Source organism: Pongo pygmaeus, chromosome 4 (assembly GCF_028885625.2).
Source record: "Pongo pygmaeus isolate AG05252 chromosome 4, NHGRI_mPonPyg2-v2.0_pri, whole genome shotgun sequence".
Taxonomy (NCBI): Eukaryota; Metazoa; Chordata; class Mammalia; order Primates; family Hominidae; genus Pongo; species Pongo pygmaeus.
In genome coordinates this window covers 184,972,549-184,997,609 of record NC_072377.2, presented here as the reverse complement: position 1 = coordinate 184,997,609, position 25,061 = coordinate 184,972,549, and the positions used below count along the sequence as shown (strand labels likewise).

Here is a 25,061-nt window from a genome sequence, read left to right as displayed (position 1 = left end):
AAGGAGAAACAGTGGACTAACCTTGAAACAGAATCATGCATGTGTGGGCTTCTGCCTTACGGCAGTGGTGGCCTTGTGGAGCAATGAGGAAGGGATAGTCTTTTAAATAAATGGACATAGGAATATTCATATGGAAAAAAGTGAAATTTGACCCCAACCTCATACTATACACAAAAATCAACGTCAGTTGAATTGCTGTAAATGTATAAGGCAAACCAGTAAAGCTATTTGAAGATAATATAGGAGAATGTCTTCATGATCTTTGGGGTAGGGAAGGACTGCCTTAAACACAACATAAAAAGACATTTATCTGCTGGATGTGGTGGCTCATGCCTATAATTCCTGCACTTTGGGAGGCCAAGGTGGGAGGATCACTTGAGGCCAGGAGTTCAAGACCAGCCTGGCCAACATAATGAGACCCCCCCATCTCCATTTAAAAAAAAAAACATTTATCATAGAAGATTGATAAATATTGTATTAAAATTAAGAAATGTTGTTTATTTTAAAAAACCAAGATCAAGAAACTGAAAAGATAAGCATAGATGTGAGAAGATGTATGACTGAAAAAAAATCTCTTCTTCAGAATATGTAAAGAACAAGTCAAGAAGATTATAAAGACAGACAAACAGGTAGTCAATAGGTTGTCACAGGAGGATACCCAAATAACCTATAAACAGGAAAAAGTGCTCATGCCGTTATTCATCAAGATAGTGCAATTTAAAACTGCGATGAATTACCATTACACACTCAGCAGAATGGTTAGAAACTAAGCTGTTGGTGATACCAAGTGTTGGTGAGGATGTGGAACCACCCAGAGGCAGCTCTCAGATGTGACCCCTCGTGCACTGCTGGCAGCTCTACAAATTTGTAGAACCGCTTTGGCAAAGAGTTTGACATTATGTACTGAAATACAATGGATACATTCCCACTCTTAGTTGCCTACTCATCAGAAACACATGCACAGAGGATCCAGAGCTGCGTACAGGAATGGTGATGACTGTGTGTTCTGTAATTGATTGAAAACTAAAAACAACTGAAATATCTATCAATGTAATGAGATATAGTTATACAAAGGAATCATATAGCAATGATGGAATGAGTTATAGCTACACACAGCAACAATGGATGAGTGCCATAATATTGAGCCAAAGAAGTCAGACACAGAAGATTTCAAAAAACAGGCAAAAATAAACTGGGAGCTCCAGGGTGTGTGTTTTAGCTGGTAAAGCAAGAAAGTGATTATCGTACATGTCAAAGCGGTTATCACTGCTGGACAGGAGGGACAGTAATTAGTTGGGGGTGTGAGAGACTTTGGGGATACAGAGAGAACATGACTGATAAATCATTGAGCTGGGAAACAAAAAAAGAAGCAAAGGAATCAGTACAGCATCAGGCATAAGCCTCTTCACCATCAGCACTCAGCATGGAGGACTCAGTACAGTATCAGGCATAAGCCTCCTCACCGTCAGCACTCAGTGTGGAGGAATCAGTACAGTATCAGGCATAAGCCTCCTCACCGTCAGCACTCAGTGTGGAAATTAGTACAGTATCAGGCATAAGCCTTCTCACCGTCAGCACTCAGTGTGGAAATCAGTGGAACAGTGCCTTCAAAGTTCTCACAGAAAATGGATTTTAAACTCTGAAAACATATTGTCAATCAAGGGTGAGGGCAGAGCAATACCATCTATCTTCCATGCACCTTTTCTGAGGAAATTCCTTGAGGATGTACTCCAGCAAGAGAGGCAACACAAGAGTGTAATGCAAGAAGCAGTGGGGACTGAAAAGAAATCCCAAGATGGTGGCTGCATGGCAGGTCTTAAGGAAGCTGCAAGAAGAGTGTCTGCAAATCATATACAGAGTAGATGCCAAACAACAGATAATGTGAGAAGCTAGGAAGTACCAGTGATAGGCTAAAGAGTGTCTGCAAATCATGTGGAGGAGATGCCAGACAACAGATAATGTGAGAAGCTAGGAAGTACCAGTGATAGGCTAAAGAGTGTCTGCAAATCATATATGGAGTAGATGCCAGACAACAATAATGTAAGAAGCTAGGAAATACCAGTGATAGGCTAAAGAGTGTCTGCAAATCATATATGGAGTAGATGCCAAACAACAGATAATGTGAGAAGCTAGGAAGTACCAGTGATAGGCTAAAGAGTGTCTGCAAATCATGTGGAGTAGATGCAGACAACAGATAATGTAAGAAGCTAGGAAGTACCAGTGATAGGCTAAAGAGTGTCTGCAAATCATATATGGAGTAGATGCCAAACAACAGATAATGTATGTAAGAAGCTAGGAAGTACCAGTGATAGGCTAAAGAGTGTCTGCAAATCATATACGGAGTAGATGCCAAACAACAGATAATGAGAGAAGCTAGGAAGTGTCAGTGATATGCTAAAGAGTGTCTGCAAATCATTTGGAGGAGATGCCAGACAACAGATAATGTAAGAAGCTAGGAAGTACCAGTGATAAGCTAAAGAGTGTCTGCAAATCATTTGGAGGAGATGCCAGACAACAGATAATGTGAGAAGCTCGGAAGTACCAGTGATAGGCTAAAGAGTGTCTGCAAATCATATATGGAGTAGATGCCAAACAACAGATAATGTATGTAAGAAGCTAGGAAGTACCAGTGATAGGCTAAAGAGTGTCTGCAAATCATATACGGAGTAGATGCCAAACAACAGATAATGTGAGAAGCTAGGAAGTGTCAGTGATATGCTAAAGAGTGTCTGCAAATCATTTGGAGGAGATGCCAGACAACAGATAATGTAAGAAGCTAGGAAGTACCAGTGATAAGCTAAAGAGTGTCTGCAAATCATTTGGAGGAGATGCCAGACAACAGATAATGTGAGAAGCTAGGAAGTACCAGTGATAGGCTAAAGAGTGTCTGCAAATCATGTGGAGGAGATGCCAGACAACAATAATGTAAGAAGCTAGGAAGTGTCAGTGATAGGCTAAAGAGTGTCTGCAAATCATATATGGAGTAGATGCCAAACAACAGATAATGTGAGAAGCTAGGAAGTACCAGTGATAGGCTAAAGAGTGTCTGCAAATCATATACGGAGTAGATGCCAAACAACAGATAATGTGAGAAGCTGGGAAGTACCAGTGATAGGCTAAAGAGTGTCTGCAAATCATGTGGAGGAGATGCCAGACAACAATAATGTAAGAAGCTAGGAAGTGTCAGTGATAGGCTAAAGAGTGTCTGCAAATCATATATGGAGTAGATGCCAAACAACAGATAATGTGAGAAGCTAGGAAGTACCAGTGATAGGCTAAAGAGTGTCTGCAAATCATGTGGAGTAGATGCCAGACAACAGATAATGTGAGAAGCTAGGAAGTACCAGTGATAGGCTAAAGAGTGTCTGCAAATCATATATGGAGTAGATGCCAAACAACAGATAATGTGAGAAGCTAGGAAGTACCAGTGATAGGCTAAAGAGTGTCTGCAAATCATATATGGAGTAGATGCCAAACAACAGATAATGTGAGAAGCTAGGAAGTACCAGTGATAGGCTAAAGAGTGTCTGCAAAACATATATGGAGTAGATGCCAAACAACAGATAATGTGAGAAGCTAGGAAGTACCAGTGATAGGCTAAAGAGTGTCTGCAAATCATATACGGAGTAGATGCCAAACAACAGATAATGTGAGAAGCTAGGAAGTACCAGTGATAGGCTAAAGAGTGTCTACAAATCATATATGGAGTAGATGCCAAACAACAGATAATGTGAGAAGCTAGAAAGTACCAGTGATAGGCTAGAGTGTCTGCAAATCATGTGGAGTAGATGCCAAACAACAGATAATGTGAGAAGCTAGGATGTGTCAGTGATAGGCTAAAACTGGCATTTTTTATTAGTAAAAACTAATCTAATAAATAATAATCTAAAATGTAATAAAATAATCTATTATTTATTAGAAATGTGTGGGGAAAACTAGAAAAAATCATGGTCTAATTATAAAACAAATAAAAAGGACATGATGTTTGAGCAGTTGATGAAATATAAGAAAAGAGAATCCTTTGTCCTTGATCCTGGAAATAGTCTCACCCTCTTATGAGTGGCAGCAAGAGCCATGTGATCTTTAGAAAATGAAATGTAATCCCAACTCTGGCCGTTAGTGATATTTACATGTGTACACACACACACCTACACTCCATGTATTGATTTTCAACTTCTAGAAACATCCTGAAAAAGAAATACAGAAGACTTAGTTATAAATATATGATAAATGGAGGAGAAAGGGATGGAACAGTCTCATTTTACATGTGCAGAAGTCAAGACGTTCCCTTCAGAGTTGAAGAAGCGTGAAGATTAGGGAGGTTACTTAAAGACGTAACCAGGGAAAACCCAAAAAGCAGAACAACAAAAAAAATAGGAGGTGTTGGGGATTGGGGATTTCAAGGAAGTGGCTACTCAGTTTTCATAATGGGGAGTAGGTAGATCATTTCTAAAGTTGATAAATGAAGAGATAGTGATAAAAATGTATTCTTTGAGTGACCACAATAACCAAAACCAGGAATAATTGAAGGTAGTTCCTCATGGAGCTGAGCTACAAGTAGGGAAGCTTATGCCCACTCAGATGCTTAGACCTGGTCCATTTGCCTTGTTTTAGCCAAAAACTTTTTTAAAATGACAAATAAAAATTGTATATATTTATCTTGTCCAGCATATTGTTCTGAAATATGTATACATTATGGACTAGCTAAATTGAGTGAATCAACGTATGCATTACCTCACATATTTTTAAAAAATTTCTGACGAGAACACTTCGAATCTACTCTCAGCAATTTTCAAGAATACAATACATTGTTATTAACTGCAGTCACCGTATCTCACAGTAGACCTCCTGACCTTATTCCTCCTATCTAACTGAAATTTTGGACAAAAAGTTTTGATACCAAAAAAGTGTGTCTGTTTTCAAATTCTTTTTTTCTTTTTCTTTTTTTTTTGAGACCCTGGGCAACAGGGTCTCAGTCTGTCACCCAGGCTGGGGTGCAGTGGAGGGATCAGTGCTCACTGCAGTCTAGACCCGCGGCTCAAACAATCCCCCCACCTCAGTCCCCTGAGTAACTGGGTCTACAGACACGCACCACTACACTCAGCTAAGCTTTGTATTTTTTGTACAGACAAGGTTTCACTATATTGCCCAGGCTGGTCTCGAACTCCTGGGCTCAAGCGATCTGCCTGCCTTGGCCTCCCAAAGTGCTGGGAATACCGGCATGAGCCACCACACCTGGCCTATTTTCAAATTCTTGAGTCTGAGAAGTATATAAGTGTAAATACATACATGGCTACATGTATGTCAATGACTTGTTTCACAAGTGGATATATCCTCCTCATTTTATAATTCATATAAATGGCGCAATTTGCATATGAGCCTGTGGATTTACATATGTATGTAGACAGACACATAATATGAACTGAATTAAAGTAAGGTAGCTTCTTAACCAAATGCTACAGCAGATAGCCTTCAACTTTAAAACAGATTGAATTAAGTTCGAGTTTGGCAAAAAGCATTAATAGAACATAAATGTAAACAATGTTATAAACTCAATGGAATAAATAAATAGAAACAATATTTAAATCAGTGCTTAGGTTCTCAGGTGGCCTTTAGTAGCTGTTAGCCCTCATGAATAACCCAGAGGTGATAACACAAATGATACTATTTAGTACCAGTTTGAAACCTAAAAATGTGCAATCAGGCTACTCGATTCTTCATGTCTATTTTCTGGAGGAAAATGAACAGAATTTCAACAGGAAACGAGATGCTGGAAACACAGCCTGTAGATTTTATTCTTACTATGGTAGTAGGAGGAGATATTTCTAAAAGAACTTTATATAGCAGTTGCTTACGTTAGAGATTTTGTATCTTGAACATTTACCGTGAGCTGAAATTTTGGCGTCTTTTCTTTTTAGATACTGTTATCTGGGAAAAAAAGACAGTGACTCAAAATTTAGATTTATTCTCCTCATGAACTCAACCATTTCCTCTACTGTGATATTCCAAAATATACGCATTTTAAGACAGGAAACAGTGACTTTGTTTCCAACTTCTTGTCATGTTTAAACTGAAGATTTCATTTCTTGACTGGTTTTTTGCACTCTGTATTAAATTACCTGGTTTTGAGTGTAATCTAAACTATGAAACCTTGGTGTGTGAAGGATTGCTGAACCCCATCTTAACTGTGGCTGAAATGTGTCTCTGCAAAGGAGTTAGTCCATGCTGTAGTCTTAGCCAACTCACTCTGCTCTTCATATGTGCAAGTACCTTGAATGAAATAAGGAGATTTTTCCTTGTTACTTATTAAAAAGATAATATATTCAATATATATTCTGGCATTGCTATATTTTCCAAAACCATTCTAATGGATTGTGCATTATATTTCCTAATTCTAGTGCTGCATTTGATACAGTTCTTGGGATAAATGTTGCAGTCAAGAAACTAAGCCGTCCTTTTCAGAACCAAACTCATGCAAAGAGAGCTTATCGTGAACTCGTCCTCTTAAAATGTGTCAATCATAAAAATGTAAGTTATGTATATATTTTGTCTGTGCGCTTCCATATTGTCAGTAATGTGGAAATCTTCAGGGTCTTCTGGAGATGCACTGAGTTCAGACCTAGGACAAGCTAAGGATGAAAGTGGCTGTTAACATTGGTTTTTTGTTTTTTTGTTTTTTTGTCGCCCAGGCTGGAGTGCAGTGGCGCTATCTCGGCTCTCTGCAAGCTCTGCCCCCCGGGTTCATGCCATTCTCTTGCCTCAGCCTCCCAGGTAGCTGGGACTACAGGCGCCTGCCACCACGCCTGGCTAATTTTTTGTATTTTTAGTAGAGATGGGGTTTCACCGTGTTAGCCAGGATGGTCTCGATCTCCTGACCTCGTGATCCGCCCGCCTCGGCCTCCCAAAGTGCTGGGATTACAGGCGTGAGCCACCGCACCCGGCTGATAAAATTCTTAATAAACATTGAGGAAATTAAAGCTAGAAAGAGGCATCATTATGGTGCATAGGAATTTAGGTCACTTAACCATAATAGGAATATCAATTGATACCCTGTTTCTATAAAATAGGAACAGTATTGATGTAACAAATTGAGAAACAACTAAATATTTTGTGGAAAGTTGTTCTATAAGTAGCTTTTTATCTTGTATATGACATATCAGTTTCAAATACACGTTATTAGATGATGTTACATTTAGAGTAGCTATTCTTGGAAGCTCCACAGAAATGAAAGCACTAAATTTTACGGAGAAATGATGTTTCTAGAAAATGAAGTTGTGCTCAAGCACATTGTATGTTCTCCTAGTGGTCGCTGAGCATTATGTTGATAACCTTGCCATGTTATAAAATTATAAAATGTTGGCCGGGTGCAGTGGCTCATGCCTGTAATCCCAGCACTTTAGGAGGCCGAGGCGGGTGGATCATGACGTCAGGAGATAGAGACCATTCTGGCTAACATGGTGAAACCCCATCTCTACTAAAAAGTACAAAAAATTAGGGAGGCTGAGGTGGGAGAATGGCGTGAACCCGGGAGGCAGAGCTTGCAGTGAGCTGAGATAGCACCACTGCACTCCAGCCTGGGCGACACAGCGAGACTGTCTCAAAATAAATAAAATATAAAATGTTAAATCTGGAAGTTTTTTTTTTTTTTTGAGACAGGGTCTCATTCTGTCACCCAAGTTGTGATTCTCCCACCTCAGCCCCCCAAGTAGCTGGGACTATAGGCATGTGCCACCATGCTTGGCAATTTTTAAAATTGTTTGTAGAGGCGGGGTCTTACCACATTGTCTAGGCTGGTCTTAAACTCCTGAGCTTCCTTCTTTTGAGTCTGTGGCTTGAGTTGGTTTTAATTTCTCTAATGCATGCTTTATTTTACTTTTTTTTTGAGACAGAGTCTCACTCTGTTGCCCAAGCTGGAGGGCAGTGGCGCGATCTCGGCTCACTGCAAGCTCTGCCTCCCAGGTTCACGCCATTCTCCTGCCTCAGCCTCCTGAGTAGCTGGGACTACAGGCGCCCGCCACCACACCCAGCTAATTTTTTGTATTTTTAGTAGAGACGGGGTTTTACCGTGTTAGCCAGGATGGTCTCGATCTCCTGACTTCATGATCTGCCTGCCTCGGCGTCCCAAAGTGCTGGGATTACAGGTGTGAGCCACCGCACCCGGCCTTATTTTACTTACTTATTTAAAAAAATTTTTCAGGTTACAAAAAATATATTATTTTTAAAAATTCAAACAATATAAAAAAGTAAAAACTGAATACCACCACCCACAGATTACTAGCATTAACAATTTGGTGAGCATTCTTATGCATACATGTGCACAAGTACATAAACAAGATTAATCATGTTATTCTTCATCCTGCTTTTCTCCTCGTGCAATGTTGGTAGACCTCATATACTTTAATGAACATAGATATGAGCCAGTTTTTAAATGGTTGCATGGCGCAGATGCACAGTCATTTATTTAAGAGACTGCCAGCCGCCTGTTGTTGGATAGATTGTTTTGTGTCTCACTGTTATAAGCAGTGCTGCAATGAACATTCTAACGCCTGAATTTTTGCACACTCGTCCAGGTAAATTTCTTGGCCAACATTGTCGGGTCAGAGTACACACACTTCTAGTTTAAAATATACTGACAAATTGACCTCAAGGAAGACTATTAGTTTGATATTTTCATTAAGAGCATTTGAGAAGCTGGGCACGGTCACTTCCACCTGTAATCCCAGCTACTTGGGCTGAGGCAGGAGGGTCGCTTGAAGCCAGGAGTTTAAGGCACACCTGGGCAACAAAACAAGACCCCATCTCCTAAAAAAAAAAAAAAGTATCAGCCGGACGCTGTGGCTCACACCTGTAATCCCAACACTTTGGGAGGCCAAGGCAGGTGGATCACTTGAGTCAGGAGTTTAAGACCAGGTTGGCCAACGTAGTGATACGCCGTCTCTACTAAAAATACAAAAATTAGCTGGGCATGGTGGTGGGCACCTGTAATCCCAGCTCATTGGGAGGCTGAGGCAGGAGAATCACTTGAACCCAGGAAGCATAGGTTGCAGTGAGCCAAGATTGCACCATTGCACTCCAGCCTGGGGGACAAGAGTGAAACTCCATCTCAAAAAAAAAAAAAAAAGTGTCTGAGAATGTCTGTTACTTCAGAATCCCCCAGCACTACATGCAGTTGATTTTTTTTTGTTTTGCTTTTGCCAATTTGATAGATAAATGATATTTTATTTTTATTTGTGAGGTTGTCCTTTATTTTTATGTGTTTTGGTAATTTAATTTTTATGGCCTTTATCCATTTTTCTTTTGGACTGCTGGTCTCTTCTGCATTTGTAGGAGGGTTTTTTTTTAATATTAAAACTACTGCCCTTTACTTTTTTTTTTTTCCATTTGACATTATGTTGTTGACATACTGATTTTTATCACCCATTTTTTGTTTCATTTTAATGTAATCAGATCTCTTAGGTTTCCTCTCATGTTTAGAAAAGATTTTCTACACTAGGATTATATAAATGTTTAGCTATATTCTGATGTTTTATTTCATGTTTTAGATTTAAATCTTTGTTCCATTTGGAGTTTTTCTTGGTATAAAGATTGAAATATGGATGCAGTTTTATTTTTGTCCTTAGCTAACCAATCACCCCAATCCTGTAAAATGGATAATTCATCTTTCCCTCAGTCATCTGGAATGACTGAGGTTATGTGTTTGGTGCCTAAGCCGTGGGACTTGCTGTTTACACCATGGAGTGTGTCCTGGTTCGTTCCCGCACTGCCATAAAGAAATACCCGAGACAGTGTAACTTATAAAGGAAAGCGGTTTAAATAACTCATAGTTGCACTTGGTGTGGGAGACCTCAGGAAACTTGCAATCATGGTGGAAGACGAAAGGGAGGCAGGCACCTTCTTCACAAGGCAGCAGGAGAGAGAAAAGTAAAGAGCAAAGTGGGAAGTGCTCCTTATAAAACCATCAGATCTCATGAGAACTCACTCACTGTCACAGGAACAGCATGGGGGAAACTGCCCCCATGATCCAGTCACCTCCCACCAGGTCTCTCTAGACACGGGGGGATTATGGGGATTACAGTTCAAGGTGAGATTTGGGTGGGGACACAGCCAGATCATGTCAGGGTGCCAGGATGGAGGCCTGCAGCAGGGTCAGCTCTTCAACCCTCTTTAGGTAAAAATACGATGCTACGAGGCCTTTCACTTTATCACACCAAAAATATGAGCTTAGCCTTCATATTTCAAAACTTTTTAGAAATTTGTGCATAGTATTTAAGTTTTCAGAGTTAACATACTGCTTTATTGTTTTTTTACCCATAAATTCTACTTTTTTATGTTTAAAAAGACATTATGTGTTTAAATTCTGTAGTAATTAAGTTACTAGGGACACATAAAGGTGATTTGATTAAAAGTGCATCTTTCCTTTAATTGATGTTGAACTTTTCTCACATGCCATGTAATTGGTAAAAGCAGCAATAAGAATAAGTACTGAATTCTGCTGTGATTTTTTTCCCGTCTTAATGTATTTCAATATTAAACTTAATTTTTGTAATCAAGTAATCTGACATATTGAAGTATAATTAATTTTCTCTTTTCAGATAATTAGTTTGTTAAATGTGTTTACACCACAAAAAACTCTAGAAGAATTTCAAGATGTGTAAGTATTATTTTTATTCAGTAATGCACTGTACATCAAAGAATGAACATCTAGAAAAGACAGCCACTGCTTTTTATACTTAGGAAATGTAGGTGGCAATACCTTTTGTGACATCACAGATAACTTTCTCTGTTGCAGAGAAATATTTAGAAAATTTGATGGTAATATTTAATTATTTGTACCACATGGGTTTTCATCTTCATAGCAGATAAAGGATGACTGGAAAGAATTCTTCAGAGCAGACCAGGATCACTAATGTGTTTTGCTGAACTATAAAATGTTTTTCTCAAATCCCTGATAGACAGGATTTTAGGGTTCAGGTGTTTATGAGTATTACTTGAAATGATTAAGTCACTAATTCTATTTAAGATTCTGTATTTCCAGAATCTTAAGTAGAATCATCTTAGTAACAGTGAAATGAAGTATTCATCTATTGAGAGGCATAATGCCCAACTTCATCCTTAATTTATTGGTGTGTTCAGTCATTAACAAATATCTGATTGCCCTGTGTGTGCTGGGCACTCTCTGGGACTTGGCATACCTGGCTTCCCTGGAGCCTGTCAAGGAAGATAGACAGGCAACATGATAAATGAGGAAAGCATGTAGTCCATTAGAACGTGCTAGGTGCTGTGGACAAAGGGTGGAGCTGGGTCAGGGGATCAAAAGTGCTGAGGGTTGGACTTGAGGCTGCAGTTTTAAATAAGGTGGCTGGGGAAAGACCTCCGTGAGTTGGTGACATGCGAAGAAAGCCTTGAAGGAGATAAAGAAGTTGGTCTGGTGGGGTGCGGTGGTTCACGCCTGTAATCCCAGCACTTTGGGAGGCCAAGGCAGGTGGATCACAACGTCAGGAGATCGAGACCATCCTGGCTAACACGGTGAAACCCCGTCTCTACTAAAAATACAAAAAATTAGCCGGGCATGGTGGCGGGGGCCTGTAGTCCCAGCTACTCAGGAGGCTGAGGCAGGAGAATGGTGTGAACCCGGAAGGTGGAGCTTGCAGTGAGCCAAGATCGCACCACTGCACTCCAGCCTGGGCGACAGAGCAAGACTCTGTCTCAAAAAAAGAAAAAAAGAAGAAGAAGAAGAAGTTGGTCCTACAGATACTTTGGGGGCAAGTAGAATGGAGATAGAAGGAACAGACAGCGCTCAGGACAGCAGTGGATGCCTGCCTGGTGTTTTCCCAGACCATCAAGAGGTGGTGTGGCTAGAGATGAGGGAGCGGGGGAAGAGAAGAGGGTGAACACTACAAGCCTCTAAGCCATTGTAAGGATGTCTTTTGCTCTAAGGCAAGTCAGAGTAAGAGTCTTAGCAGAGCAGTGAGCTCACCTGCCTTCTGTTTTAAAAGCATAACTCTGGCTTCTGGGTTGGTAACCCACTGTAAGGGGTGGGGGCACGGAACATCAGTTACTGCTATTGCAGCAGTTCTGTTAAGGGGTGATGGAGGGTCTGTTTGGCCCAGAGGGGTAATAGGAAGGGTGAGAGGGGAAGAGACTGGGTGCTGAAATGGTTCTAAAGATAGAGCCACAGTATTAGCTGATAGATAAGATGTGTGGTGTGAGAGAGAGGAATTGAGAATGACACCTAGATTTTTGGCCTGAGCACCTGAAGGATGAAGGAGCTCTCAACTGAGATGATGAAGGCTGTGAGAAGAGCAGATTGGGCTAGGGGTGGAATCAGGAGTTCAGTTCTGGACATAGCTTTAAGATGCCTGTTAGACATCAAGGTGGAACTGGGAATAGGGAGGCAGAGGAATGAGCCTGGAGTTCAGGAGATATGTCTGAATTGAAGGTAGGAATTTGGGAGCTGATGGCCTATAACTGAGATCAGTAAGAAAGTGAGTGTGGTTACAGAAGAGAAGAGGGTCAAGGACCAGTTGCTGGGTATTTTGACAGCGAGAAGTTGGAGACATGACAGGGCAGGACCCGCTAGGATTATAGGACTGGCCAGTGGATTTAGCAGCATGGAAGCCATCAGTGGCCTTGAGGAGGACAGTTTCAGCAGAGTGGTGGCTGCACAAACCTGATCCAAGTGGGATTAAGAAAAAAATGGGAGAAGGCTGGGTGCAGTGGCTCATGCCTATAATCCCAACACTTTGGAAGGCCCGAGGTGGGTGGATCACTTGAGGTCAGGAGTTCGAGACCAGCCTGGGCAACATGGCGAAACCCCGTCTCTACTAAAAATACAAAAACTAGCCAGGCATGATGGCTATTTTTTTTTTTAATTTAATTTTCAGTTCTGGGAGTCGGAGGCATGAGAATGGCTTGAACCCGGGAGGTGGAGGTTGCAGTGAGGGGAGATCACGCCACTGCACTCCAGTCTGGGTGACAGAGTGAGACCCTGTCTCAAAAAAATTTAAAAAGTAAAAAGAAGGGAGAAGAATTGAAGATAGCACATGAAACACCTCTTTGGGGAGTTTTGCTTGCAAAGGGAGCAAAGAATCGGGGAGTTGCTAAGTGGGGAGTGGGGTCAAGTGTCCTTTTTGTTGTTGTTGTATAATCACTTTTAAAAACGTATATATTGTAGAGCAATTTAGAGTCACAGCAAAATTGAGCGGGACGTACTGAGTTCCTGTCTGTCTTCAGCCCCTTATATGCAGAGCCTCCCCCGTTATCAGCATCTCCCACCAGAGGGTACATGTGTTATGATTGATGAGCCTGTAACAGCATGGTCTTTAGGCTGGTAAGAAGAATTTCAGCCAAAAATGTAAGAAGTAGGAAAATTTATGTGTTTGAGATTCTATTTACCATGCTATAAAAGGTTTTTGGTTTTTTTTTTTTAATTTTTAACTTCTAAGACGTTAAGTTTGTTATTTATGTATTCTTTGGAAAATTTTTAGAAAGTTCCATTATACCAAGTTATCTTTTTACTTTAGCCAGTGTAGTGATTGGAAGTAAGTTACAGTTTCATGAAATTTAGTCATAAAGGAACTTTGGATAATTTTCAAATAAATAACTGACCTTTTCTCCCTCAGGTATTTGGTTATGGAATTAATGGATGCTAACTTATGTCAAGTTATTCATATGGAGCTGGATCATGAAAGAATGTCCTACCTTCTTTACCAGATGCTTTGTGGTATTAAACATCTGCATTCAGCTGGTATAATTCATAGAGTAAGTAGTGATGTATTAATTTTATTTTTAAAAACATCATCATTTGGTTGTCATAATCCTTTACATGCAAAATAACATTTAAAAAAAATTGTTAGGGTTGAAAATCCAAATAGATGATGGAATCATATGGTGTTTTAAGAGAGTCATTCTAGGAAGCATCTGTGGAGCCGCCTGGCCTGCCAGGCTAGACCAGCTGCTGTGGACACAGCCAGCTACTGCGCTCTCAATCAGATACTGCGCAAGAATACATTGTTTTAAACTTTTCATTTTAAAGTACCTTAAAACTTAGAGAAAAATTTCAAGAATAGGACAGAGAACTTCCAACTACCATTTATCTACATTCACCTATGGTTAATATATTTGCCATATTTGAAATCTCATTTTTAATGAGCAAGGAACTTAAAGGCCAAGTAGTCAGTGAGACAGCTGCTTCAGAACTCTCTTTCTTAAATAATGACCCACATATCCATTTCTCTTATCCTAAAATTCTGCCATGCCAGCTTCCCTGCATCACTGGTGGGAATGGCCAGACCCTGCACCACAACGGTTCAGAGCAGGCCTGTGGGCTCAGCAGAGGCTGGGATTTGAATAAGTGTGACTGTACTGTCAGGAAAAACATTTAATAAGCTAGGGAGCTGTGATATAATTCTCTCTAAGCTGATTTTACAAGTTTTTCTTATTATTACTTGTACAGCTGTGTAAGCAGACTATCATGATAGATTTTTTTTTTACAATTTGATACCAATACTTCATTAGCAAAGAAAATGAAATAAACTTCCTCCTGCCAAAAAACAGTACATTTTTCATAAAAAAGAAAGTTGGAATTGATGTAATAGGTGAAGAACAATTAAAACTTGTCACATAAGGCCAGTAAGAAAACCCCAACAGTTAACAAAATCTGTTTTCAATGACATATTACAGAACAATTAAAAAGCTACGTAAAAATCAATGTTACCTACTTATTAGAAATACATTTTAATTCACCCGTAGATCAGACATATGACAAAATTTTGTATTAACTGACAAAAAAACCCATACTACCTGTTGAATTCATGTTGCTTAAAGGGTATCTCCAGAATTCTCACCTCAATATTTTCGTGTTAAATAAGGTGGAAATCAACAGTCTGGAGAGCGTCATTAGAAATGAGCCACTGACAAACACAATATATTTATAATTTGTATAACATTTCATTCTTGTGCATGTTTCGAGCATTGTGGAATATTTAATTTGTATCAGGCTTTCCAAATTCCTTTAAATTTATAAGATCTGTTCTCAGTGGGAGTTCTCAGATGACTTTTGAAACAATTATTAAAATGAAAACTTACTTGCAAACTGCTAGGGTTTAGATACAGAATACCTTCTTGTATTTAAAGATCTGTCTCCAGTTTGCATACTTCATGTCTTTGAATATGCCCGAGAGAAACAAAGGCATCCCCACGTTCTTTACATTTATAGGGTTTTTTAGAAATGAGTTCTTTTATGTCTTCAAGTAGAACTGGAAAGACTGAAGACATTACCACATTGTTTACATGCATAGAATTTTTCCTCAGTAGTAGTTTTTTTTTCGTATTTTCAAAGGGAAATGGAAAAGTTCCATGTGCTTTTTAATGTGTTCAAAGGTAACTGGAACATATAAAGGCATCATCACATTTCTCCTATGCATATTGTGTAAATTATACTGTTTTCCTCCAGTATAATTTTTCATGTTTTCAAAGATAACTGAATTAACTGAATGTTTTCCCCAAATCCTTACATTCTCAGGATTTCTACAGAGTATGAGCTTTTTCATGTTTACCTACAGGACTGGAATATCTAAAGGCTTTGCCACATTCCTTACAGTCATAGGGTTTCTCTCCAGTGTGAGATTTTCATGTTTACGTAGAGAACTGGAATATCTAAAGACTTGACCACATTCCTTACAGTCAAAGGGTTTCTCTTCAGTGTGAGATTTTCATGTTTATGTAGAGAACTGGAATGTCTGAAGACTTGACCACATTCCTTACAGTCAAAGGGTTTCTCTCCAGTGTGAGATTTTTCATGTTTATGTAGAGAACTGGAATGTCTAAAGGCTTTGCCACATTCCTCACAGTCAAAGGGTTTCTCTCCATTGTGAGTTCTTTCGTGTTTACCTAGAGAACTGGAATGTCTAAAGACTTGACCACATTCCTTATAGTCAAAGCGTGTCTCTCCAGTGTGAGTTCTTTCATGTTTACATAGAGAACTGGAATGTCTAAAGACTTGACCACATTCCTTACAGTCAAAGGGTTTCTCTCCAGTGTGAGTTCTTTCATGTTTACGTAGAGAACTGGAATATCTAAAGACTTGACCACATTCCTTATAGTCAAAGCGTTTCTCTCCAGTGTGAGTTCTTTCATGTTTACGTAGAGAACTGGAATATCTAAAGACTTGACCACATTCCTTATAGTCAAAGCGTTTCTCTCCAGTGTGAGTTCTTTCGTGTTTACATAGAGAACTGGAATATCTAAAGACTTGACCACATTCCTTACAGTCACAGGGTTTCTCTCCAGTGTGAGTTCTTTCATGTTTACGTAGAGAACTGGAATATCTAAAGACGACCACATTCCTTACAGTCATAGGGTTTCTCTCCAGTGTGAGTTCTTTCATGTTTACGTAGAGAACTGGAATATCTAAAGACTTGACCACATTCCTTACAGTCATAGGGTTTCTCTCCAGTGTGAGATTTTTCATGTTTATGTAGAGAACTGGAATATCTAAAGACTTGACCACATTCCTTACAGTCACAGAGTTTCTCTCCAGTGTGAGTTCTTTCATGTTTACGTAGAGAACTGGAATATCTAAAGACTTGACCACACTCCTTACAGTCAAAGGGATTCTCTCCAGTGTGAGATTTTTCATGTTTATGTAGAGAACTGGAATATCTAAAGACTTGACCACATTCCTTACAGTCACAGGGTTTCTCTCCAGTGTGAGATTTTTCATGTTTATGTAGAGAACTGGAATGTCTAAAGACTTGAACACATTCCTGTCAAAGGGTTTCTCTCCAGTGTGAGATTTTTCATGTTTATGTAGAGAACTAGAATGTCTAAAGACTTGATCACATTCCTTACAGTCAAAGGGTTTCTCTCCAGTGTGAGATTTTTCATGTTTATGTAGAGAACTGGAATGTCTAAAGACTTGACCACATTCCTTACAGTCAAAGGGTTTCTCTCCAGTGTGAGTTCTTTCATGTTTACGTAGAGAACTGGAATGTCTGAAGACTTGACCACATTCCTTATAGTCAAAGGGTTTCTCTCCAGTGTGAGATTTTTCATGTTTATGTAGAGAACTGGAATATCTAAAGACTTGACCACATTCCTTATAGTCAAAGGGTTTCTCTCCAGTGTGAGTTCTTTCATGTTTATGTAGAGAACTGGAATATCTAAAGACTTGACCACATTCCTTATGTCAAAGGGTTTCTCTCCAGTGTGAGATTTTCATGTTTATGTAGAGAACTGGAATATCTAAAGACTTGACCACATTCCTTACAGTCAAAGAGTTTCTCTTCGGTATGAGATTTTTCATGTGTTCGAAGGGAGCTGGAATGCCTGAAGGTGTTACCACATTTTTTTTTTTTTTTGAGACAGAGTCTTGCTCTGTTGCCCAGGCTGGAGTGCAGTGGTGTGATCTCAGCTCACTGCAACCTCTACCTCCCGGGTTCAAGCAATTCTCCTGTCTCACCCTCCCAAGTAGCTGGGATTACAGGCACCTGCCACCACACTTGGCTAATTTTTTTTTTTTTTAGTAGAGACGGGATTTCACCATGTTGGCCAGGCTGGTCTCGAACTGCTGACCTCATGATCTGCCTGCCTCAGCCTCCCAAAGTGCTGGGATTACAGGTGTGAGCCACTGCGCCCAGCCACATTTTTTATATTCATAAATTTTCTCTCCAGTATGAGTTCTCTCATGTGTTTGAAGGTAACTGAACCGACTGAAGCCTTTATCACATTTTTGACATTCATAGGGTTTCTCTCCAGTGTGAGTTCTTTCATGTCTTCTAAGGGAACTGTGTTGACTGAAGGCTTTGCCACATTTTTTACAGTTATAGGATTTCTCTCCAATATGTATTCTTTTATGTCTTCACATGGAGCAGGGATGATTGAAGGCTTTGCCACATTTCTTACATTTATAGGGTTTCTCTCCAGTATTATTTCTTTTATGTTTCTGAATGGAACTAGAAAGACTGAGTCTTTTACCATATTTCTTAAACACATCAAAGATTTTTCACCATTGTGAGCTCTTTTATGTCTTTGAAAGTAACTACAAAAACTGAATCGTTTCCCACATTTCCTACATTCACAGGGTTTCTCTTCAGCATGAGCACCTTTAGGTTATGAAGGTAACCAGAATGTCCAAAGGCTTTACCACATTACTGACATTTATAAGGTTTTTTCCCACTGTGAGTTCTTTTATGTTTTTGAAAAGAACTGCAAAATCTCAAGGCTTTACCACCTTTCTTCCATTCACAGGGTTTTTCTCCATTGTCAATTACTTTGTGTCTTTGAAGTAAATAGAGAAACTTAAATGTCTTCCCACATTTCTTACATTTATGAGGCCTATTACCAGTGTGTGTTACCATGTGTCTTTGGACATTTATGAGAGAAATGAAGGTTTTCTCACATTGTTTACATTTGTATGGCTTCACCCCACGTTTCTCACATTCATATAGTTTGTGTCCAGAATGAGATAAGATGTGCCTATTAAGGGATGAAGAACATATGAAGACTTGTCCACACACACTGCATTCACATGAATTTACATCAGCAGAAATTTTCTTCAGGTTCAGATTTGGAATCTGGCCGAATATTTCTCCACAATGACTACCTTCTTTACATTCACAGAGTCCTTCTACCATAGGACTTCATAAATTTTTTCCAGAATTATTGAAATGACTTTCGATGTTCTGGTCTTCCCATTTGTTTCCATTTCCTAGCTTCCAGGACTCTATGGCATCCTGCTTAGGGGTCTCCAAGGCCACAGGGTGACAGTCTGTGGCAGAGCCACCTAGGGCCTCCTGGCCCGAATTTTTTCTAAAAAACAACTAAAATATTGAGTGAGACTAGAGGCAGAAATAATATAATTTTATCGGAAATAGATATTCTTAGCATTCCCTGGATTATTACTGTACTAATTTTATTGACAGATTGCCATTAGATTTTATGTTCCAACAGCAAGAGGTCGTCTTTTTGCTGAATGGAAATCTGTGGGGAAGAAGCTAGTGAGAGACAAGAACAGCGGAGCCTGTTATTACAGAAATAAGCAGATGGGTTTTAGATGGTGGAGTGGTAATAATTTTTTCAGATCGGTTGTGCCAGGAAAGATTGGTTCCATCACAGCCAGTGAAGGCCTCCCTTGGGGGTAGAGCCCACCGACCCACAGAGGGCAGGATTACCTCGTCTCAAGCCTCAGGTCTGTGGCCCAAGGCCAGCGTCAGGGATAGCTCTTGTCCTCCCAGGGCTAGCTGACAGCCTCCCATCTGCCATCTAGTGTACTGTTTTTTAAAATAGAACCTTTGCTGCCATCAGATGGTCAGTTAAAATAATATATTGGTGACTTTGCTTTAAAAATAGTAACGCTAGGCTTCTGAATTAAAGATCTCCTGATGTACCATTCTATTTCTGTTCCTGAAATTTCCACAGACCTTCATATAATTTAAGGTACTCTTAATATCTCTTAAATACATTTTATTTATGCTTTAGAATAATTTCCCAGATTATTAGTCTTACTACATTGGGCCTTATTCATTTTATGAGGGGAAGTGGTTTGTCTGACTTGTTCCCCCTTGGGCCCCAAGGTAAGTGGGAAACAGTGGCCTCCTGTCACTGGGAGCCTTGTGAGAGCTGCAGCGTTGGCAGGCCTTTTTTATGGAATGGTCGATGCCTGCAGCCTGAGTCAGATGGGGCCCAAAGGAGTGTTTGGTTTGCCCAACACGAGGTATAGGAACCTAAGAAGCCTTCAGAAAATGACCCCGTTGCCATCCCTGCCTCCTGCTCACCACCCCCACCCACCTGGCATCTTGCTGTGTCCTCCCTGTCACTTTGTTCCCTCCTGCTTCCCACATCCATGGCCTTGCCAGGCTCTCCCCACATCTGTGTCCATGTGGGAGAGTGATGCACGCTCACTGTGGGGAAGTTCCAAACATTGCACAGGTGTATAAAGCAAAGGGGGAAACTCCCTCTTGCCCCCTGCCGCCCGCCCCACCCCTGCCCACATCCCAGGAAGGGAGGAGCCCTAAGTTAACTGTTTTGTGTGGACTGCACCATCCTTTGTCCCATCTACAGTACCATGCACAGAGATAGACACACTTTTAATTTTGCCTATTAAAATGGTTTAATACAAAACATAAATTTTAAGTATTTGAAAGATAAAGTTTTGCCCATGATATCCCACCGAAGTATATACTTTATATAATTCAAAAAATGAAATGCAAGTAACCCAGCCCTCTGTTAGCACCTGGAGATGGCCAGTGAAAGCACACTGGTGTATGTCCTGCCTCACTCTGCATGGCACCTCTCTGTTGACTGATGTTAATACCAACATATCTGTACTTATGTCCTTTTGAACTTATATTCTTCGAAGACAGGATCACCTTGTATATAACTGTGTAGCAATTTGCTAAACAAGTAGCTTGGTTTGTTTTTTTTTTAATCAAGGATCAAATATTTCTATAAATATTTATGAAAAACAGATACCTCCACCTCCTCCTTTATTTCTCTCTCCCTAGAAGCAAACTCCTTCAGTTCACGTAGCTGATTATTTTGGTGTCTATTTCCATATTGAAATAATATGCTTAGCTCTTTGTTCATTGATCCTTTCTCAGTTTGGGGCATAAGATGCTGATTCAGCTTCTCACCAACCTAGCCCTCACCCTCGGCCTTCCTCGCCCTCCTCCCAGGCTGGCGGATGTGATGGTGTTTGGCTCATTGCATCATCGTGAGCGTGTGAATGCTTTGCACAGCAGACCTTCCCCTTTCACCTTTTGTTCCCTGGAGTTAACAAACACTTATCTTTTATTTGTGTGAGGTTTTTATTTGTTTTGGGGGGTAGTTTTCTATGTTCTTGTTGGTAATTCAACCCTAACTCTTCTATCAGGCATCTAAATCTTCTCTCAGCACATGCAGATGTCTTGGGTATTTCATCAGTTTCATCTTCTCAGGAACCTCTCCTGAGCCTCAGCCCTGTTCCCCTCTGCACTGGCTGCCCCTGCACCTGCTCAAAGGGGCTGTCCTGGATCTCCCTTGGTGGTTTTCTGGGGGTTTCCTTCATCTGCCTCCCATGTTGGATTCCTTGCTTGCTGTCCTTGTCTCTCAGATTACCCCCTTGTTTTGGTGGGACGCATCCTCCAAAAGCTTCCTAAATTGCCACAGGGGAGAGAAATTTTTTGAGGCTTCAAATGTCTGAAACTCTTTATTCTGCCCTCTCACATGATGAGTAGTGTGGTTGTGTGTAAATGTGTGTAGAATTCTTAGTTACAGATCAGTTGCACTCAGAATGGCGGAGGCAGTGCCTTTGGTAGTGAGGCATCTAGCATGGCTCCGGAGTTCCTTAGTGCCATCTGATGACTAACCTTTTTTTTTTTTTTTTTTTTTTTTAGACGGAGTCTCGCTCTGTCACCCAGGCTGGAGTGCAGTGGCATGGTCTCGGCTCACTGCAAACTCTGCCTCTCTGGTTCACGCCATTCTCCTGCCTCAGCCTCCCTAGTAGCTGGGACTACAGGTGCCCGCCACACGCCATTCTCCTGCCTCAGCCTCCCTAGTAGCTGGGACTACAGGTGCCCGCCACCACGCCCAGCTAATTTTTTGTATTTTTAGTAGAGACAAGGTTTCACCGTGTTACCCAGGATGGTCTCGATCTCCTGACCTCGTGATCCACCTGCCTCAGCCTCCCAAAGTGCTGGATTACAGGCATGAGCCACTTCGCCTGGCTGATGACTAACCTTTTTTAAGTGCTGTGGTTTTGGGTTTTGGTTTGGTTTTATCTCTGGAAACTTTTAAACTCAGTTATTTGTTCCCTGTATTCTGAGATGTTTTGATGTATGCCTTGATATGGACATTTTTTCTTTAGTTTTGCTGGGCACTTGGCCTTCAGTCTGGAAGCACATATTATAGAGGTTGAGAAATTTATATCATTTCTTTCAGAATGTCCTCTTAACTCCATTCTTTATTCTTTTTCTCTGAAGCACGAGTTAATTGACACTCATTTGCTCTTAAAAGTTCCTTTTTACAGCATTCTGTTCTTGTTGCATGGATATACTATCATCTCTGAGGATAAGCTTTTGTTGAAGGGTTTTATCACTCCCTGCATTGTCTTCCTCTACCCAGAGTTCCTTTTTTAGTGTGTTAGGTCCCTCCCTGTCACACGCAAGGCTTTCCCCAAATGTCTGGTTGGATCATGTTTAAGATTGAAACATTAGGCCAAGCACGGTGGCTCATGCCACTAATCCCAGCACTTTGGGAGACTGAGGCCGGCAGATCACCTGAGGTCAAGAGTTCGAGACCAGCCTGGCCAACATGGTGAAACTCTGTCTCTACTAAAAATACAAAAATTAGCCGGGCGTGGTGGCAGGCGCCTATAATCCCAGCTAGTCGGGAGGCTGAGGCAGGAGAATTTCTTGAACCTGGGAAGCAGAGGTTGCAGTGAGCCAAGATTGCGCCATTGCACTCCAGCCTGAGCAACAAGAGCAAGACTTCGTCTCAAAAAAAAAAAAAAAAAAAAGATTGAAGCATTAAAGGCTGACTGAAAGTGCTGAGTGAATGGGTAAATTGTTAAAGAATGGGTGTCTCTTGGGCCACAGGCAGCCACAGGTGTCACCTTCTGTAGGTTTTTTCTCTGGGCACCATTTAATTTCTCTGGAGAAGGCCCCTTCAGTCCCTTGGTGGAGGGATCTAAGCCTGGCTGCTGGGGTACAGGGCTGTGGGGTGGGGCTGGGCTTCTCATGTGGCAGAGCACAGACTCACCAGGCAGCCCTGTTGCAGGCAGGCCTCGCCGTGCCTTCCCTGTTGGTACCCACAGGACTGTGCGTACGGCGCCTGTGGCCCTGCACCTGGAAGCTGGGCATCAGTTTCTCTGCATGAAGGGCCAGCAGGAGTGAGGAAGGAGTGGAGCCTCACTTCTGGGATGGAAGTGGGGATCTGGGACATCTAACTGCTACGTACCTGGACTTTCAATAAAATGAAAACTTCTCCGAGTGCTGCCCTTGCCTCGTTCCGCCTCCATAGCACCTGCGGTTCACTTGCTGAGCCTTTTCTGGGTGTTGTGGCCATTTATGGAGGTTGGCATTCCCTTCGCTCAGCTAGGGCATTTGGTGCGGCCCTGCAGCTTCCTGTCCCTGTAGCGTGGGGCTTTTCATGGGCGGCTTCAGCATGCCATGGTGGGTTAGACAGGCGAGGGACTGGCTGGAAAGAGGCCTGTGCGAGAAGGAAGGGGGAGCAGCCGGAGGAGGCAGCGAATGCTAGCTGAACGCGGTGCAGTCCTGGCCCCTCAGAGGGCTGGTCCAGACTGCGGTGCAGCTCTGACGGCCTCCAGTGTCACACAGGAACGGGCCTGGCTCAGCACCCCTGCCCGGTCGCCCCCTGGCTGACGGCTCTGTGGGAGGTATGCCCTGGCAGGGACAGAGCGTGGGTGCAGACACCGCACTGGGCCATCTGTCACTCTCACTCCTGTGGCGGGAGACCAAGGAGTGCATTTCCGTGGCCCCCACAGTCCACCCTGGCCCCCTCAGCTCTACTTCTCCACATAAGTTGGGAATGGCTTTCCTGTGGCATCCACGGTTCTCTCTTCCTCAGGGGAAACCTGGAAGACAGAGGTTAGTGGGACACTCTATAGTCCCTGTCACTGTGGTTTCTCTGCTGGCTCTTTCCTTGCCCTTTCCTGTTATTCAGGCCTCTGTGGCTTGCCTGGCATGTGTCCCAGGCCTTCATTCCTGGCTCTCAGTGGGCCACAGGGTCCCAGGCCACCCGGTGGCCATCTCCCCAGTCCTCAATGTGTTGCTGGAGCAGAGGCCCTTGGCAGTTGGAGTAACGCCCACACGAGTTCCTTGGCCTGTGTGTAAGAGTCATCACAATGGGAAGACCAAATGGAAACCTGAAACTGTCCCCAAGATAGTAAATCAAAAACAAGATCACACCCTGCAGGACTCGGGGTGGGTGGAGGAGATTAGTGCCACCATGGAAGCCTCAGGGGAGCTGGGACAGTGATCTCTTGCATCCCAGTCTAACTCAAGTCCAGCCCTTGAAGAAACCGCATGGATTCTGGAGAATGACCCTACACAGCCACAGGCTTACGGCACTGGCAGTCCTGGCTGCAGCTGCTGTGCAGGTCGAGGTGCAGTTGCTGGAGCAGATTAATAAGGCCTCAGGTCCGACATGTTGATTGGGCAAATGCATCCTCCACACTGATTAGAAGAGAGGCCCAGACAGCGCCCACACTGCTGCAGCTGGACAGCAATGTTCTCTCACAGCCTTGCTCTAAGCCTTCGCTAACATTCCCACCCTCCCATAACATGGCCGGAAGAGACCTGGCCCAGATTTCGCTTATGACCTGACCCCTGACCCCACGAACCCCACAAGTGGAGGACCCATGATAGTGTTTGGGGTCTTCGGGTTTCAGTGTCTACTTAGAACTGTGTCCATTCATCCTCAAGAGTGCCTGGCTGTTCTCCTTACCCGGTGGATGGCCACAGGTACCTGTGGGGAAGGACCAGGGAAGGCCAGACAGTGGACACCTGTCATGATGTGCTCCTTCCTGGGATACCTCTCAAGCAGTGGGTCTGGATCCCAGAGTTGAGCGGGCAGTGGGGGAGGTCAGCACCTGCCCCACTCGTGCTGCGGGTGCTGTGGGTGCCCTCACTGCTGCCCACAGGGTAGCATTGGATTCCAGGCTCTTTGGGAGCCAAGCCCCAATCCAGGCGTCACTTGGATCTGTACTTGGCATTTGTCTTCTTTGTTCCGAGTGATTTTCAAGACTCGAAGGGGCAGAACTGTCTTTCCTCTGCTGTCTTGAAATTGAAGTGAGGCATTGGGAAGCTGCTTCAGGTTGTATTTCGGGGGTGACTAGAGAGGGTCCCAGGGTGCGGGGAGAGCACCTCCTTAGCCACCTCCCCATTGGCCACACAGAGCACCCACTCAAGCTTGGGATTTTATCACCACAGTCTTCCAGCAGATGGCAGTAAAGTGTGCTTTTCCTGCTAAATTAGTATGTGATGACAGTTTTTTGACAGATGGCAGTGTCTTCAGATGAGCGTGTTTCTGGCGCACTGGAGTTCACAGAGCTGGCAGGCAGC

At 42.1% G+C, this 25,061-nt stretch overlaps 1 protein-coding gene across 10 annotated transcripts in view; it reads left to right on the top strand.

Moving 5' to 3' along the window:
- Positions 1 to 25,061, top strand: part of MAPK9 (mitogen-activated protein kinase 9) — a 60,850-nt gene that overhangs the window by 18,216 nt on the left and 17,573 nt on the right. For all 10 annotated transcript variants that reach the window (XM_054488296.2, XM_054488302.1, XM_054488298.2 and 7 more), the window contains 3 exons: positions 6,399 to 6,528; positions 10,593 to 10,651; positions 13,623 to 13,761. In XM_054488296.2, the coding sequence (XP_054344271.1) occupies positions 6,399 to 6,528; positions 10,593 to 10,651; positions 13,623 to 13,761 (328 nt within the window). The remainder of the gene's footprint in view (positions 1 to 6,398; positions 6,529 to 10,592; positions 10,652 to 13,622; positions 13,762 to 25,061) is intronic.